At 39.5% G+C, this 18,927-nt stretch overlaps 1 protein-coding gene across 1 annotated transcript; it reads right to left on the bottom strand.

Annotated features, from left to right (window-relative positions):
- Positions 1 to 7,394: 7,394 nt before the first annotated feature.
- On the bottom strand, positions 7,395 to 18,261 carry LOC132611894 (uncharacterized). The gene is made up of 7 exons (XM_060326253.1): positions 18,051 to 18,261; positions 17,179 to 17,646; positions 16,243 to 16,751; positions 15,522 to 15,745; positions 14,922 to 15,039; positions 14,350 to 14,678; positions 7,395 to 7,701 (listed from the first exon to the last, which is right to left on the bottom strand). The coding sequence occupies exons 1-7, from the start codon at positions 18,259 to 18,261 to the stop codon at positions 7,395 to 7,397; spliced, it is 2,166 nt and encodes a 721-aa protein (XP_060182236.1).
- Positions 18,262 to 18,927: the final 666 nt, after the last annotated feature.

Genomic DNA, 18,927 nt, shown 5'->3' with positions numbered 1-18,927 from the left:
GAAGAAGCAATGCAAGTCGATGAATCGACTAAGTGGGAGCTGGCAATGAAGGATGAAATGGATTCACTATCGGCAAATCATACATGGGAATTATCCGAGTTGCCAAAGGATAAAAAGGCATTGCAAAACAAATGGGTTTATCGGATAAAGGAAGAACCCAATGGAAGCAAGCGTTATAAAGCAAGGCTGGTTGCAAAGGGATTTCAACAGAAAGAAGGCATTGACTATACGGAGATCTTCTCTCCCGTAGTCAAGATGGTGACTATCAGAACTGTTCTTGGGCTGGTAGCAAAGGAAAATCTACATCTGCAACAGATGGACGTGAAAATTGCATTTCTTCACGGTGATCTAGACGAGGAAATCTACATGCGACAGCCGGAGGGATTCAAAATCAAAGGAAAGGAGAATCTAGTGTGCAAACTTCAAAAGAGTCTGTACGGACTAAAACAGGCTCCAAGACAGTGGTATTTAAAGTTTGACAGCTTTATGAAGAAAGCTGATTTTTCAAGGTGCGAGGCAGATCACTGCTGTTACTTCAAAAAATTTGAAGACTCGTACATGATACTGCTACTCTATGTCGACGACATGCTAATCGTAGGAGCAAACCTACAGGAGATTGATCGGTTGAAAAAAGGGTTATCGGAAGAGTTTGCAATGAAGGATTTGGGAGCTGCAAAGCAAATCCTTGGGATGAGAATCGACCGAAGCAAGGAGGGCATCAAACTCTCACAAGAAGAATATGTGAGGAAAGTTATCAAAAGGTTTAACATGCATGATGCCAAGCCAGTCAGCACTCCCTTGGCTGGACACTTTCGGTTGTCAAAGGATCAGTCGCCGACAACCGAGGATGAGAAGAAGCAGATGGACAAGATACCTTATGCATCTGCAATCGGTAGTCTTATGTATGCAATGATATGTAGGCTGTGAAGTGGATATTCAGATTTATGAGCAATCCGGGAAAACAACACTGGGAGGCTGTGAAGTGGATATTCAGATATCTGAAAGGCAGCTCGAGTTCAGCTCTGTATTTTCGAAAATCAAAAACAGGATTGCAAGGGTATGTTGATGCTGACAACGGTGGTGATATTGATAGCAGAAAGAGCACATCCGGGTATGTTTACACCTTCGGAGGTACTGCAATCTCTTGGGTTTCCAAGTTGCAAAAGATAGTAGCTCTCTCTAGTTGTGAGGCTGAGTACGTTGCTGTGACGGAGGCCACAAAGGAAATGATGTGGCTACAATCTTTTCTGCGGGAATTGGATCAGGACCACGAGGGAAGTGTGCTATATTGTGATAGCCAAAGCGCCATTCATTTGGCAAAGAACCCGGTTTACCATGCTCGAACGAAGCACATACAACTCCGGTACCATTTCATTAGATCATCTTTGGAAGATGGAGCGCTGGTGCTTGAGAAGATCGCAGGGAGTCAGAATCCAGCAGACATGCTGACAAAGGCAGTGACGATAGACAAACTGAAGCTATGCTCAACTTCAGTTGGCCTGCACGAAGTATGAAAGTAGGAAAGAGCTGCTGCATCGATCAAAGTGTGAAGACAAATTAAAATTAGTCTTCAAGTGGGAGATTTGTTAGGTGTGGAATTGGCCAAACAAGTCAATTCTTTTGTTCACATAGTCGTGATGTAAGCGCTTACCTCATCATAGGAAATTCATTCCTATAAATAGGTAGCTTATGGTTCATTTGTAAGATATCATTAAGATCATTTGCTATACACATCCCAAGAGAGAAAAAATCTAAGAGAAATACTCTTAGTGAAAGGCCTAAGTAAGAGAAGGTCTTTGAGAGAATTTTCGGTGGTAAAATTCTTGAGTGTAATTGGGATTGAGGTTGTGAGGTTGAGTGTTGTAAACACTTGTAATATTTCTTCTTTAATAAGATCTGCAGCAGCAACGTGGACGTAGCTCTCACATTGAGGGTGAACCACTATAAATCTGTGTGTGCTATTTATTCTTCGCTTACATCACGGCGTAAGTAGGTTCTGTCTAAGGAGATTGGTATTTAAGGGTCCAGCTGTGACCCTCCAATCTTTCCTGGGAACCTGCTTACAAAGGTCGGATTTGGGATTTAAATCCTAACAGTCCTTTCCATATTTTGTTAAATAATTTTATTACTCTATAATTTGTGTTGAAGGTAATAAATATTCATGATTACTCAAATAGTCACTCGACTATTCAAAATTACTTAATGAAGTCATGTTTATTTTATTTGTAACAGAAAAATCACTTAACTATGCCTACATCAGTCAAAAGGTCACTAAACCAGCCAAATATTTGTTTCACCCTCTAAATTATAAACTTTTGTTGTTTTTTTATATGATTTTTTTAATCTATATTATGGAATCAACTATAGAATAAATAAATCTTATTTATAAAGTAAAAAAGAGAAAAAATAATTTTCAAGCATATACAATGGTGTAATAAGAAAATAATTGAGCACATTTTTCAAAGATGACTCTATTTTGGATAAACTTTTTTGTTTTACATGCATTGAATATATATGTTAAGAGCTTTTTCCTCTATCATTCTCATTTTTGTAAATATTATTTTTAAGTTTTTAGTGTTATCATCAAAATTACTAATACGAATAAATTATTCTAATTAACTTTTTTTGTATGCTCAATTATTTTATTAGTCCAACTTATATATGCTTGAAAACTATTTGACTTTTCTACTTTATAAATAAAACTCATTTGCTCTAAAGGTAAGTCAATAATACGATTAAAAAGAACAAAAAATATTATAATATTAAAAAATACAAAATGACAAAGGTTGATAATTTAGAGGATAAAATAGCTAGTTTAGCAACCTTCTAATGTAATATACATAGTCAAGTGCCCTTTCTGTAATAAAACCAAAAAAACATGATTTTACCCAATAATTTCGGATAGTTGAGTGACCATTTGAGTACTGGACTCGATATTCAAGTCACTAACTCACGTGAAATGACTGCGTTGATTTGAAAATATACACTCTTCACGAATGTCCATGGTCAATAGTAGTTATCTTGCTAACTGCTGCATCATTTTTATTTGGATAAAAAAATATTAATTTTCACGCCGAAGCTCTTTTCTTAATCTTACATTTGGGAATGATTATTGTAACATAATTTGTTAGCCTCTGCTTCTTTTTTGTGGATCTTATATGAAACAAGGTGATGTGAATCTTTGTAAGAAAAATTGAATTAAAGAAAGGAATCGGTAAGGTGATTTTGAAGGAGATCGTAATAAATAGGGCGTGAAGAGGAACAATAAGGCAAATTTGGAAAAGAGATCAAACCAATTGATGAATTACAAATTTACAATTATGGACAAGTTGATTGACATGGTTGTTATTGAACTTTTGTCTGGAGTGTTTAGTCAATTGAATTACATTTTGCCAAGTCATAATGAATTACTAGCATTTTATGAATTACCCTGCACTTTGGTCTCTTATAAAACTGCACTGCCGATCGATTGAATTTTGAATTAATTGACGAACAAGCGGTATCTACAAGTTACAAAGTAGAGGTAAGATTCTGACTTTAGTTTCTAGAATTAATTTGTTGGTATGGCTGTTTTTGTTTTAGTATTATTATTACTTTCACTATGATGATGATCATTGCAATAAACTAATCATTCACAAATTGGGATAAATACTGACATCACAAGCATATACTCATCTGTCACCAAATGGTATGGGGAGGTTTACTCGCTAATGGAATAAATATTTGGTTTAAATTTGGCATTTGCTTTAAAGATTGTTATTCTTTTCCTTACAAATTTAATGTTACATCATATCCTTTGCAAATTTGTTTTCTTCTATTCCTAATTGCTTATACGATTGGTAATGCTTGTGGTCTTTACTAATCGAAATTATTTAAATATACAAAGTAAAACACTAACAACTACTACCAACACAAGAATGTTTAACTTTCTTAAAATTAGTTTAAATTGTAGTCTATTTCAAATTATTTTTATTAGGTTCTTGAGTTTAATACTTTTATTAATTTAGATGAGCTGAGAAATCATTGATCATTCACAAATTGTACTTATGTTTCAGGTATGATCATTGACCAATATTAATATAATTCTATAAAATCTTATACTGCTTGACTTGGCATATACGTGCAACGCACGTGCCGAGAAACTAGTTATTATAAAAATGCATGTACCCTTTCTATTGGGAAAAAAATATAAAGGAAATGTAATTGACTTGTGAACAATTAGTCGATTATATATAAAAAATTACTAAAACATAAAGCTATATGGACAGAAAGTAAAGTTGTCTCTTTTGTTCCAAAGAAAGTAACATCTGCTCCAAACTCACCATTTCCTTCTTTATATGTGACTTAGGTTCCAAATTTTTCACAAAGGAGTCTCACACAACTAATGTCAGTTGTGTGAGACACATATTAAAAAATTTCAGCTGAATTATATCTTCTCTATATTTTTTCCTCTCACCTTGTTCGTCATCTTGTACTTACATGTTTATGTAACCAGTTTTTCCTGTTAAGCTTTTGGCCTTCTCCAAAGGAAAATATGTGAAGGAATAGTATGTACTATGTAGTTTTAAGTCGCCAAAAAGAAATCCAGGTGCAATTTTTCCTATGTTTTGGACTTTCCTTATACCCTCTTTTACTTTCTTTCCTTTACTAATGGCTAGTAATTATTTACGGTTGGGAAACGTTACAAGAAACTATTTATAAGGAAATGCTTGTATTAATTAAGTAGATTTCAAATGAACGTATATTATATAAGAAATATTTGAATTCTTGACAAGGTGCTTACATGATTTAATAGTCCAAGGCTCAAAACTTTTACGCCTTTCTGATCGGCATCCTTGATCGCTTATTCAATCAAATTGTTAATACACTCTCGCTGCCTTTGGTTAAAGTACTAGAAAAAGATCAAGAAATAGACCAATTAACACCTTAAATAAAGAGTATCGAATGATGAGAATTTTGGTAAAGATCATAAATTCTTACTTGTGAGCAATACTTTGGAATCACCCAAGTTTGCAATCTGAGATTCTTGAACATATTTCTCTCAATGATAAATGTTTGACTATAAATCCAAGTAACAATCATAGATGTTAGCGTGACCGGCCACATTAACCAAAAATACCACTTGGAAGTGTATGTATTAGAAGTATAAAACTGAATTAAGAACAACCAGTGAGCTTACATGCTTGAGCATCAATGGTGAAAGAGAGTCGGCTGAGAGCAACATAGAGAAAAGTGAGAAGGAGTTATTTTGGGGAGCTCAATTGAATTGATTTCCTTTAAAGTGAATACAAGTATTTATACAAGTGTAAAGAATGAAAATATCTACCTATTACTAACATCCAGCTGGCAGTGAGCTGGCTGCCCTTGTAACCACTTAAACTACTTCTAACTAATTCAGTTAACTAACTAACTAAACAATTAACACACTAATTAAATACTTATTCTCAACACCCCCCCCCCCCCCCTCAAGTTGGAGGTGTAGAAAACACTGCCAACTTGCTCATGGTAGTACTATGTTTGATGCATGTCAAAGCTTTGGTAAGAACATCTGCTAGCCGATCTTCTGAAGCAACATAGTGGAGAGCAGTGGCGGATTCAGGATTTTCACTCAGGGTATTCGGAAAAATAATTGAACCTAAATATACACTGTAATATATGTTCAGGGTGTTCAAAAGTTAATATATGTACATAAACACATAAAATTTACCCTAAATATACACTGTAATGTTTTGTCCAGGGTGTTCGGGTGAACACCCTGGGCTCTTGGTACATCCGCCCCTGGTGGAGAGAAATCAGTCCTTCTTGGAGCACATTCCTTACGAAGTGGAAATCAACTTCTATGTGCTTTGTCCTCTCATGGAAGACTAGGTTCTTAGCAATATGCAAGGCAGATTGAATATCACAATATACTTCAATTGGCCTTGAGATGGACACTAAAAGTTCTTCAAGTAACCCGTCCAACCACACAAGCTCACCTACCACTTTCCTTAGTGCCCTGTACTTTGCTTCAGCTGAGGACAATGATATTGTTTCTTATTTCTTTGACTTCCAACTTATTGGACTGTTTCCCAGTAAAACATTGTAACCAGTCATAGATTTCCTTGAATCTGGGCATGCAGCCCAATCAGAGTCACAGTAGGCTTTGACAGTATGGTTTGAAGTTTTTGACATAAAAATTTCCAATAGTAGGATCACCCTTAAGATATCTGAGCAAATGAAATGCAGCTTTCAAGTGAGACTCTCTAGGATCTTGCATGAATTGGCTTAAGTGTTGCACACTATAGGCTATGTCCATCCTTGTATTAGTGAGAAAATTCAGCTTCCCAATGAGTTTTCTATAGTAAGTAGGGTCAGACAATGCCACTCTTTCTTTGGCTTGCAGTTTGATAGTAGGGTCCAATGGAGAAAGGTAACTGCTCATCTCCAATACTCCATACTCTTTCAACAGGTCCAGTAAGAACTTTCTCTATGATATAATAAGTCCATCCTCTTTATACAGTACTTCTAGTCCTAGGAAGTAGTGCAACCTTCCTAAGTCTTTGATCTTGAACTTATCATGCAAGAAGGCCTTTAAGTCCTCAATTTCAGAGATGTGAGTGCCAGTTATGATCACATCATGTACATACACTGCTACATAAATTTCTGAATCACCAGACTTTTTGCGGAACAAGGAGTAATCATTTAAAGAATGCGTGTAGCCTCTAGAGTGCAGTGCTTCAGTTAGTTTTGCATACCATTGTTTGCTTGCCTGTTTTATCCCATAAAGGGACTTGTTTAACTTGCAAACCAGCTTTGTATTAGTCACTACTATACCTTGTGGTACTATCATGTATACCTCATCATCTAGTTCTGCATGCATTGTTTACATTAAGTTGAAATATAGTCCAGCCATTTTGCACTGCATTGGCCAACAATGCCCTCACAGTTGTCAGCTTGACAATTGGAGAAAATATTTTTGTATAATCTATCCCAGCTTGTTATGTGTATCCCTTAACCACAAGTCTTGCTTTGAATCTCTCAATGGATCCATCAGCCTTGTGTTTGACCTTATATACCCATTTACAACCTATGGCTTGCTTTTCTAGTAGTAATGGCACGAGACTCCATGTGTTGTTGGAATGCAAAGCTTCAAATTCTTGTGTCATGGTTGTTTACCATGTAGGATTGACAACTGCTTCTTCATATGATGAAGGTTCCTTGTCAGTGCAAATATTTCTAACAAGAATCTGACTCTCTTGGTTCAGTGTATCTTGTGGTATATGTTGGTGTTTGGAAAAAAGTGCACTAAGGGAAAAGTTCCTATTGGTGTTTGGCTTGACAATGGTGTCTGGTATGATATGATCATGGAGGTAGGTGGGAAGTTTGTGAGATATTTGTGGTCTAGTTAGTGGTATCTAAGAATTGTGGTTTGTCACATTATGGTCAGAGTTTTGATGGTGGTCTAAAGGTGGATCTTGTGGTGGCAGTGAACTAGTGTTAAGAGAATTTTCATTTGGTTGGTTCAATGAAGTGGTAGGATGGTCAGATAAGGTGTCAGCTGATAGTGTTCCTGGATTCTCAACATTGTCTCTGCTAGTAGGTACATTTTGCAGTTCAACAGGAATGACATCAATAAATGGCATAGCATTTGCAATTAAAGGAAGAGAAGAATGTGCAGGAGTAATAGCAAAAGGAAAGACATCTTCCTTGAAGACAACATCCCTAGAAATGTGAACCTTCTGGGTTGATAGGTTGAGTACTTTGTATCCTTTTGATCCAAAGGGGTATCCAAGGAAAATAAGTGGTGTTGTTCTTGGCTAGAATTTGTCTCTAAGTGGTTTAGGAATGGTTGGATAACACAGACAGCCAAAAGTTCTCATATGGGAATAGGATGGTTTTGTTTGGTATAGTAATTCATAAGGACATTCTCTGTTCTCATATGAAGTGGGGAGCCTGTTAATGATATAAGTAGCACATAGAATGCACTCTCCCCAGTATTTGATGGGTAGTTTGGATTGAAATAAGAGTGATCTAGCAGTCTCAAGGTGAGGTAATTCTAGATGGAATAATAATAAATTGAAACAAAATTATAAGATACAAGAATTTGATTAAGAAATAGAAAGGAGGGAGAATACATTTTAGAAGAAAAGAAGGGATGATCTAACAATTAAATGCAAGAATCATTAGATTACTCCAAGGGAAACGAGAAATTGAACTCATACAAGGAAAACTTACCCAAGTAATCAAGAGGGTTCAACTTGGAGAGATAAGAAGATTTCCCTAAAACTCACAAAGGAGCCTAAACCAAAATGTTCATCCAAAAACTAACTAACTCTAATGTGAAAGACTTAAAGACTATTTATACTAGTCTTGCAAAATAACCAAATTAAAAGAATGATCAAATTATAAAAATAGCCATTTGAGCATATTAACAATCTTTAAGTCTTGCTTCCAAGCTTTCTTTAAATTCTCCAAGCCCATGATGGTTGGAAGTATGCTCCTAAGTCCTTAATGACCTTCTTCCTTGTCATCACTTCCCTCATAAATCCATTTGAGCATGTTATGGACCTTAAAGGCTCTTTTAATAAATCTTGCATAATGCTTTAAACTTTGTGGGTGATTGTCACGACCCAACCCGCCGTGACTGGCACCCACACTAACTCCTAGTGGGCGAACCAAAACATAAGTCATCTATTCATTCAAGTCCATTTTTATATTAACCAATTCAACCAGTTATTACCCATTCAAGCACAAGAAAATCAAAATAAGTCATGCCATAAAACAATGAAGTAAATGCGCAAGTCCTATCTATTACAAACCCAAAATCCGAAAGTCACCGTACAAGGACTCTAATCTAAAACATGTCTAAGGAACGAAAAACTGTCTAAACAAATAACCACAATGTCTGGAGTAGGAATTAGACACCATAAATGGAAGATCTTCGGCGGCCTGGCATAGATAGAAGCTCACCCTAAATTTATCAGCAAATGGCCTCAACGCTAGATGTGAGATCGGGTAGCGGTCTCTGGATCACAGTCTGCAGTCAAAAGAATGCAGCAAGGTAGTATCAGTACAAACACGATGTACCAGTAGATATCATAGGCCGACTAAGATTAGTATCATACATAGCTCATAAAACCAATAAAATAGACAAGTCAACCAACAACACGAAATAAATAATCCAACAATAAGCCAACCAAGGATAATCACAAATCAAGTCACCCAAAGATATCAAGAATCAAATCAACGAAAACAACAAACGGGAACAAATCCTCGAACAATAACCATATACTCATTGTACACACATGCTAACTGATGTCATTGCTTAGTAGTCATGACCTGCAGGGGACCCATGGTGTCCATGTACCACTCGTTCCGGATACTCATCGGACCCGAGCCATAAATCCTCCGCTCCGAAAAGAACCTTAGACGCGTTTCACATCAAGTACCACTCGTTTCCGGAACGAACCTCGGACTACGAGCCCATAATCTAGGTCACATCCTCATTTCGGTCAACTGTGCCTTTTCATATGTCTATACATAATAGTATTTCTTGCCCTCTTATTTTCAATGCTCAAATAATCATTTTGTATCACAACTACACCGAGAAGATCATATTAGTTCCTCATCACAACAACATCAAACTGTAGATTCAACATAATGAATAGTGGCACGAAGCCCACACGGTCACTCAATCAATAGTATATAGGAGTTCAATCACACACACACATCATGTTTGAAGACTAGACATGCTTTCTCCTATTAAATTCACAACACATACAATCAACTAATCAAAGTCTAATTCAAGTAGACCGTAACCTACCTCAAACGTAGAGCTGGAACAATGCGAATCACTCTGCTATAGTTTTTCCCTTCCTTATAGCTTCGGAACGCTCAAAGTCTAGAAATTAGAATGATCAAAGAGTCATACTTACTCTAGTCACAAAATCAATTAAAGAACACCCTTCCCTTTAGCCCCATTCACATGGATGAATGATTTCATTGTGTAAAACAACCTAACAATGGCCTTAGTAACCACTAACCATCAATTTATAACAATATTTAATCAACACTTATGTCACGACCCAAACCGATGAGTCGTGACGAGTGCTTGATCTCTAGCGACCAAACACCCCTATATACGTACCTGGATAACTTTGAATAACAAGGGCCCATAAATAACTCAATATGAGCTATACTGACTCAAGAAAGGATACATCATGAACTCTGTACAGCCAGAATATCTGTATATATATACTAAAAGGAACGGTGCAAGCCGACTAGGCCGCTGCATATGTTGTACACAAAAGAATAGGAGTCGACAAGGCTACATCACATGTCATCTACATACAACTGTCTACAGACCTCTACTGAAATAAAAGTTGTAGAAAGGACGAGACAGGGCCCTGGCATACCCATAAACATGTATCTCAAAAATAGCATACCAAAATGAACAGTGACTCCAGATCAAATGGAGCACACCAACCACCGCTGGATGGAAGTCCTACTAAGCTAGACTGCCAGTTTATCTACCTAAACCCGCGAGCATGAACTCAGCCCCCCGAGCAATAGGGGAGTCAGTACGGACAATGTACCGAGCATGTAAGGCATAAGAGTAACATAAACATAAGAATCATGAAAGGAATCTGAAACTCAAAGATTAAACTGACTAACTGAATACATCTGCATGACCGAATATCTGTAAGCATCTGAATAACTATGTATAACTGAAAGTGCCTCTGAGGGCGTATGATATGCATGCTCTCTATGAAGATTATGTATATACATGTAGGTCATAGTGCTAAGAAACGTTCAGCCCAATCCATATCTCATATCCCATCGGCCTTTCTGTGGCCATCATCATACACATTACTGCGGAACGTGCAGCCCGATTCATATCTCATCATCAATGTGCACCAGTTGATCAGGTGGTAATGCATATATAACACCTATCCCTTTTCCCATACCCCATATACATATAATATACGCGTATATAACGCCTTTTGGTCACGGGTCAATGTGCATATGTATGAATAAATGCAATGCATAAGTAAAATAAATACATAGAACTCTCGGAGTGACATAAGGTCGTACTGCCTCCGATAGATATCTTTGAGCTAATATCATCAATATAAGTAGTCTCAAGACCTATGAACAGAAGGAATAATCATGAAAAGGGGTACAGGAACATCAAAGATTGAAGTACTCCTAGTGCTTCTAAGAGTAGAGTAATATGGAAGCTTGTTTACTCACTTGTTGGTTCATATCATAAGATCATGCCAAAAATGAAAGAAGGATAGCCTTAACATACCTTAACGTCTCCTTAATCACTTAACGTTCTCCTTCCAAGTTTGCAAAGTCTACATTGAAGAGGATCATACTAAGGTTAAGTCTTGAAAACATTCTTAAGTTCAAACTAGCGTAATTTAACGAATTAATGAAATTTGGGCAGCATTTCCCCTATTTTGTCGACTTCCACTTTATCATAAAATAGCTCCCAATCAACAATAACGTTATCTTCGATTCCATAATCAAGAGACTTCATTTAATGCCCAAAACTCCTTTTTATATTCAACTCATAACAACAATTTCAACACAACTCTAGTTACGCTCTTATACCATACTTCCTCGTCATCACTACCACCATTCATAACAAGATTATGCTCAAAACATTCGAACAGTTACAACTCAAGTCAATTTATTACTCATAGTATCATCAAACCCACATTCGAACTTCCTCTTTTACTTTCTTCCTCAATCAAGTTATTCAACAACTAGACATTCTTAATAACATGAAAATAGATGTGAAAACTTACCTTAATCACATAAGAGCAAGCTTTAAATCAACTATCCCACTTGAGTGAAACCCCAACTTCAACACCAAACAGGTTTTTGGGTTCTACAAACCCTAGTGAGCCTCCCAACACTTGATTCTCTTGATATTTGCCTCTTGATCTTGGATTTCACTTGGGTTTTGTTAAATATAATAGGGAGAAGGTTCTAGAGCTCTCAAGAAGTTCGGAAATGTTGGAAATGAAATAAAATGAATGAGGGCCGAATATATATAATTTAAACAAAATCTGGGCTGACTCGATTTTACGATCAACTTTACGGACCGTAAAACTTATACGGTCTGTATAACTGGACCGTAAATCCTGACTAGTGATTCCCCCTCCTCTGTATTAATTTTACGATGAGGGGTCAGCCAATTATACGGTCCGTAAAATATTATACGGTCCGTATAATTGGTCCGTAAATCTTCACCAGTGGTTCACCCTTTCTGGAACTAGTTTACGGTGGAGGTTAGCCAGATATGTGGTCCGTAAAACATTATACGGTCCGTATATCCAGCTGTAAAACCCACTTTTCCCCTGAAACATTTTCTCATAGTGCTCAACCCTTAATCCGTCCAATACCTGCTAAGCATGAACTTAACCCTTTATAACTATGACATAAACTTGTCTAATCTCATTTAACCTTGACAACCCCCGTATCCAAGCCTAGAACCACTAATGCACGGAGAATCTCAAAGTACAAAACCACGGGGTGTAACAACATCAATTACAAGCAGTTTCCATGGTCAAGCTACCATTTTTATGAAACCCTAAGTCTCAATTCACGTAGTTCATGACTCTAATAGTTCAATTCTTGATTAAGAGGAGTTAACCCAAGCCTATTAGATGATAAATAAATGATAACAATCATAACCCATCTATTATAGAAGGTCTATTAGGTTCTAGGGTTTCTACTACTAATTCACCATTAAAGACCAATAAAAGGGATGATAATCATGAAAAAGATAACATACTTATTGAAGGGAATGGTTGAGACTTACCTTTCAAGAATATTCTTGCCCTAGCTTAGAAATTCGCCATAGGTGCTTGTGGGGAACTGTGTTGGAGTTTTGTGACTAAAGAATTCGGAACTAAGTGTTTAAAACACGGTTACTATTTTTTGTCGACCGTTATAGCGGTCGTTACGCCACTGCGGGGTCTTGCTATAGCGGGTAAGTGCCCGCTTTAGCGGACCATAACAATCTATCCCTCCGCTGTGGCGAGCATGGACCCGCTGCAGCGGTTTCACTACAACAGTCCAGTGCCCGCCATAGCGGACACCCCGGCGACAGGTCAGCCGCTACAGCGGTTCCGCAGCGGTACACCCCCCGCCACAACGGTACTACTGAGGCAGTGAGGGTGCAATTTTTCCCAGTTTTTCACTCTATCACCCAACATTTTATCCGAGGCCTCACAAACATAAAAAAAACATGCACATTGACATAAAAACACCATACCAACTCACTTGTGACCTCGGAATTCCCTACGGAGTTCTAATCCCCTACGTCACCCCCTATGGACTCAACACAAACAAACATCAATCACAAACAAGTCAAGTTTTCTACTCTTAGACTTATACAATCGAGTTTCTATTAGCTTGTTCAACCCTTGGATAGGTTCTATTTGGTGGGGAGATCCTATATTTTTTAATAACGACCGAGAAGGTCATTACACCAGATACCAATTAAAACACCGTTCCTCCCCGAACGGATAAGGATGAGGAATCTAGAAAAAGTTACTTGACTCGGCGAAAAGTTGGGATACTTGCTAAGCATATCAAATTCTGTTTCCCAAGTACCTTCCTCTAGAGGACGATTCTACCACTGAACTTTCTCGGAGGCAATTTCCTTGGACCTCAGCTTGCGAACATCCCTATCTAAGATAGTAATAGGCTCCTCATCATATGAAAAGTTATCATCTAGCAACACCGTATCCCAACGGATTATGTACGAACCATCACCGTGATACCTCTTCAACATCGAAATGTGAAATACCGGATGAACGCCTGATAGACCAGGAGGTAAAGCCAACTCATGAGCTACCTCCCCCACATGCTTGAGAATCTCAAACGGCCCAATGTACCTCGGGCTAAGATTGTCCTTCTTTCCAAAACCTCATCACACCCTTCATGGGCGAAACCTTGAACAATACTTGCTCTCCCTCTCTAAACTCGAGATCTCGGACCTTACGGTCCGCATACTCCTTTTGCCTACTCTGTGCTGCCAGAAGCTTAGCTTGAATCACCTGCACCTTCTCTAAGGACTCTCTCAGAAGATTAGTACTCCAAGGCCTTACCTCAAACGCATCAAACCACCCAATGGGAGACCTACACCTCCTTCCATACAACGCCTTAAACGGAGCCATATCAATACTCGAGCGGTAGCTATTGTTATATGTAAATTTTTCCAATGGAAAGAACTTATCCTAATGACCACCAAAGTCTATTACACAAGCCCGACGAATATCTTCAAGAACCTGAATAGTCCGCTCAGACTGCCCGTAAGTCTGAGGGTGGAATGTTGTACTAAGGTCCAACCTAGTACCCAGCTCCTCATGCAAATGCTCCCAAAATCTAGATGTGAACGTTGTGCCTCTGTTGCACACAATAGAGATTGGAACCCTATGAAGCCTAACCACCTCACGAATGTAGATTTTCGCCAATTTCTCCGCATCATAAGTTATCCGCACCGGAATAAAGTGGGCAGACTTAGTCAACCTGTCAACAATAATCCAGATAGAATCAAACATCCCCAACGTCTTTGAAAGACCAACCACGAAATACATTGCTATTCTTTCCCACTTCCACTTAGGAATGGGCATCCTCTGAAGTGTACCCCCAGGTTTATGATGTTCACACTTTACTTGCTGGCAGTTCAGACACTGTGCAACGAATTCCACTATATCACGCTTCATCCTAGTCCAGCAGTAGTGTTGTCTCAAATCGCGATACATCTTAGTAGCGCCAGGACGAATAGAGTACCTTGAACTGTGAGCCTTTGTCAGAATGGTCTTAATCAAATCACCCTCACGTGGCACGCAAACTCACCCTTTAATCTGCAGCACCCCCTCTTCGTCAATCACGACCTCTTTGGCCTTACCACGCAACACCTTGTCACGGATTCTACACAGCATATCATCCTCAAACTGCTTAGCCTTAATCTGCTCTAGAAATGATGATCGAGCCTCAACACAAGCCAACATCCTTCCCGTGTTAGAAATATCCAGCCTCATAATAGTGTTAGCCAGATTTTGAACCTCTCTAGCTAACAGACGGTCCGAAGAAATCAAACTAGACAAACTTCCCATACTAGTTGACTTCCTGCTCAATGCGTCAGCCACTACATTTACTTTACCAGGATGGTACAAGATGGTGATGTCAAAATCTTTCACCAGTTCCATCCATCTCCGCTGCCTAAAGTTCAGATCCTTTGAGTGAACACATGCTGCAAACTACGGTGATCAGTGTACACCTCATAATGGACACCATACAAGTAGTGCCTCCAAATTTCAGCGCGAACACAACTGCTGCCAGTTCTAAGTCATGAGTAGGATAGTTCTTCTCAGGCACTTTCAACTGCCAAGAAGCATAAGAAATCACCTTCGTTTCCTGCATCAAAATAACACCCAAACCAGAATGTGAAGCATCGCAATAAACAACAAAATCTTTGCCCTTCCACACACAATGCTAGAATAGGCGTTGTAATCAACAAGGTCTTGAGCTTTTGAAAGCTCTCCTCACACTTGTCGGACCACTGGAACGGTACCTCTTTTTGAGTTAAATGAGTCAAATGAGAAGCAATAGAGGCGAACCCTTTCACAAACCGACGATAATAGCTAGCCAGTGCCACAAAACTACGGATCTCGGTCACTGATGTGGGCCTAGCCCATTCCTTAATTGCCTGAATTTTCTGCGGATCCACCATAATACCTTCCTTTGAAATTACATGCCCCAAGAAGGATACAGAAGAAAACCAGAATTCACACTTGGAGAATTTAGCATACAGCTCTTTCACCCACAATACCCCAAGAGCAATCCTCAAATGTTTCTCATGCTCCTCTTTATTGCTATAATACACTAGGATATCATCAATCAACACTATCATGAAAAAGTCTAAAAAGGGATTAAATACTCTATTCATCAAATCCATGAACACAACTGGGGCATTAGTAAGCCCGAAAGACATAACCAAGAACTCATAGTGTCCATACCTGGTTCGGAAAGCTGTCTTAGGAACAGCCTCCGCCCGAATCTTTAACTGGTGATACCTTGACCTTAAGTCAATTTTAGAGAACATAGAAGCTCCCTGTAACTATCAAACAAGTCATCAATACGGGGAATGGGATACTTGTTTCGGAAAGTTACCTTATTCAGCTGACGGTAATCAATACACATACACATAGACACATCCTTTTTCTTAACAAACAACACAGGAGCACTCCAAGAAGAGGCACTCGGGCGAATAAACCCCTTACTCAAAAGATCTTGCAACTGTTCTTTCAATTCCCTGAGTTTTGTTGGCGCCATCCTATAAGGTGGAATAGAGATAGGACGAGTCCCTAGGTCTAAATCAATCCGAAAATCAATGTCACGGTCAGGTGGCATACCTGGCAAGTCTACGGGGAACACATCCGCAAATTTGTGTACCACTGGACCCGAATCAATAGGTGGAGTATCTGTACTGGTGTCACGGATATGTGCCAAATAAGCTAGCCACCCCTTCTCCACTAGCTTCCTAGCACGAACGAAGGATATGACTTTCTTAGGGAGGAGACTAAGGTTACCTTTCCACTCAAGTCTAGGTGCCCCGGACATAGCCAAGGTAACTATTTTAGAGTGACAATCAAGAATGGCATAATGCGGGGACAACCAACTCATGCCCAAAATGACATTGAAATCTACCATACCTAGGATCATCCAATTCGCCCAAGTACTATACCCTATAAATGTAATCGCACAAGAAGGGTAGACGCTATCCACCACCATCGAATTCCCAATCGGAGTAGATACATAAATATGGGCATCAATAGTATCATACCTCATATACAAACCCACAACAAAATATGTAGACTACATAAGAAAAAGTAGAGCCCGGATCAAATAAAACAGAAGCCATCCGATCATAAACTGAGATAGTACCTGTGATGACAGCATTGGAGGCCTCAGCCTCGGGTCTACTTGGGAAAACGTACAAATGACCGCGCCCTTCTATGACCTGTGAACTACTGCGATTACCCTGTTCATTCTGAGCCCCGCCCCCTCCGAGCTACTGTCCGCCTCTACCGTCCGGAGGACTACCTCAGTTAGGCTGAGCGACGCCCTTACCCGCGGTGTGGCCGCCCCGCCTTGTCGGAGCACTGTCCTTACCCCTTCTATCTGGTGCAAATGGAGCTTGAGGAGCTTGATACTGAGTCTGCTGTCCACCCTGTCTGATTCTGGGGCAATACCTCTTAATATGCCTTACCTCACCGCACTCGTAACATGCTCGGTCCAGCGTAGGTCGCTGACCAGAAGCTGTTGAAACAGTATAACCCCCATGCTGACCTAAAGACTGATAATTAGCCTCTGATTGGCCCTCAGCAGACACCTGCATAGCGGACTGAACCGGACGTCCTGAATACACTTGTGAACTCTGACCCCTCGAGAAGGAGTTGCTGAAATTCCTACGCCTTCGAGCTTTCTTCTCTATTTGCTTTGCATGACTCTCCTGTTTAATCCCCTCAACAACACAAACATGCTCCACTACCTCCTGGAATGATGCCCAGTGGATATAAGCTGAAGAGGTGATAGCTAAAGTCCAGTGTTCAACCTCTTCACGAAATGTCTGATCCTTTCCTCCTCAGTAAGCAGCAACTGAAGAGCATATCGGGACAAGGAATGGAAATAGGACTCGTACGCAGCAACAGATGAGTTTCCTTGATCAATATTAGCAAACTTATCCTTCCTTCGGTCCCTAAGAGTACGTGGAACATACTTATCCAAGAACACTAAATAAAATTGAACCCAAGTCGATGGAGGTGACCCAACTGGCCTGCATTCCACATATACCCTCCACCATAACTTGGTATCACCCAAGAACTGGAAGGTCACAAATTCCACACCGTACCTGTCCACTGCCCCCATCTTATGGAGCCTCTCGTGACATTTTGTGATGAACTCGTACGCATCCTCTGACTCAGTACCATAGAAAATCGGAGGCTTCATTTTAGTGAACCTCTAGAATAGATCATGCTCCTCACCAGTCATTACTGGCCGTGCAACTGGCCTCGAAAAAGCCTCAAAACCAAGAACTTTATCCAAGTGAGGTACCTCTGCTGCGGCATGCTGAACTCCCAGAGCCCGAACTCTATCCAGACCTGGGGTTGCTATCTCTGTGCCCCTACCTACTGGGATGGCTGGTATAGCCCCGGCCTGTGCTAGCCCATGCAACCAATTCTGTACCTGCGCCATCGCATCTGGTATGCCAGGAGTTGCTGCAGCCCCTGCGGAACTGGTACTGCCGCTAGCTGAGCTGGTGCGGCTTCATCTCCCATGGCCTCATTAGGAACCACTAGAGGGCACAGGATCTGCTACTGGGACTCTGCCCCCAGCTGGGGCCGCCCCTTTATGAGCTCCACTGCCTTTGGCTGCTACCGCCCATGTTCTCACCATCTGCGAGAAAATGAAGGATAGTTAGATACCACTTTGAATCATCCAGATACCAATTGGAATCAAGTAGCACGAAAGAAAGAAGAAAAGAAATTTTCCTAGTGTCCGGTAGCCTTCAAAAATAAGTACATATGTCTACGTACCGATCCATAAGACTCTACTAGACATGTCCTTGTACGACGAGATTGGAGAATCTAAGGCTCTGATACCAACTTTGTCACGACCTAACCCCCCATGACAGGCACCCACACTAACTCCTAGTGGGCGAACCAACACATAAGTCATCTATTCATTCAAATCCATTTTTATATTAACTAATTCAATTAGTTATTATCCATTCAAGCACTAGAAAATCAAAACAAGTCATGCCATAAAATAATGAAGTAAATGCGGAAGTCCTAACTATTACAAACCCAAAATCCGAAAGTCACCGTACAAGGACTCTAATCTAAAACATGTCTAAGGAAT

The sequence above is a fragment of the Lycium barbarum genome, chromosome 9 (genome assembly GCF_019175385.1).
Source record: "Lycium barbarum isolate Lr01 chromosome 9, ASM1917538v2, whole genome shotgun sequence".
In the NCBI taxonomy this organism is placed as follows: domain Eukaryota; kingdom Viridiplantae; phylum Streptophyta; class Magnoliopsida; order Solanales; family Solanaceae; genus Lycium; species Lycium barbarum.
The sequence above is the reverse complement of the archived record's forward strand: the minus strand, read 5'-3'. Positions and strand labels throughout refer to the sequence as shown.

Bases quoted from the DNA above. Each gene is read 5' to 3' on its own strand.
- LOC132611894 (XM_060326253.1), bottom strand. From the start codon at position 18,261: ATGGCGCAGGTACAGAATTGGTTGCATGGGCTAGCACAGGCCGGGGCT. The intron at 17,647-18,050 runs GTGAGGAGCATG...CTTACTGAGGAG, and splicing joins TGCACGGCCAGTAATGACTG to GAAAGGATCAGACATTTCGT. The intron at 16,752-17,178 runs GTAAGGACAGTG...TTACATTTATAG, and splicing joins ATTTGCACCAGATAGAAGGG to GGTATAGTACTTGGGCGAAT.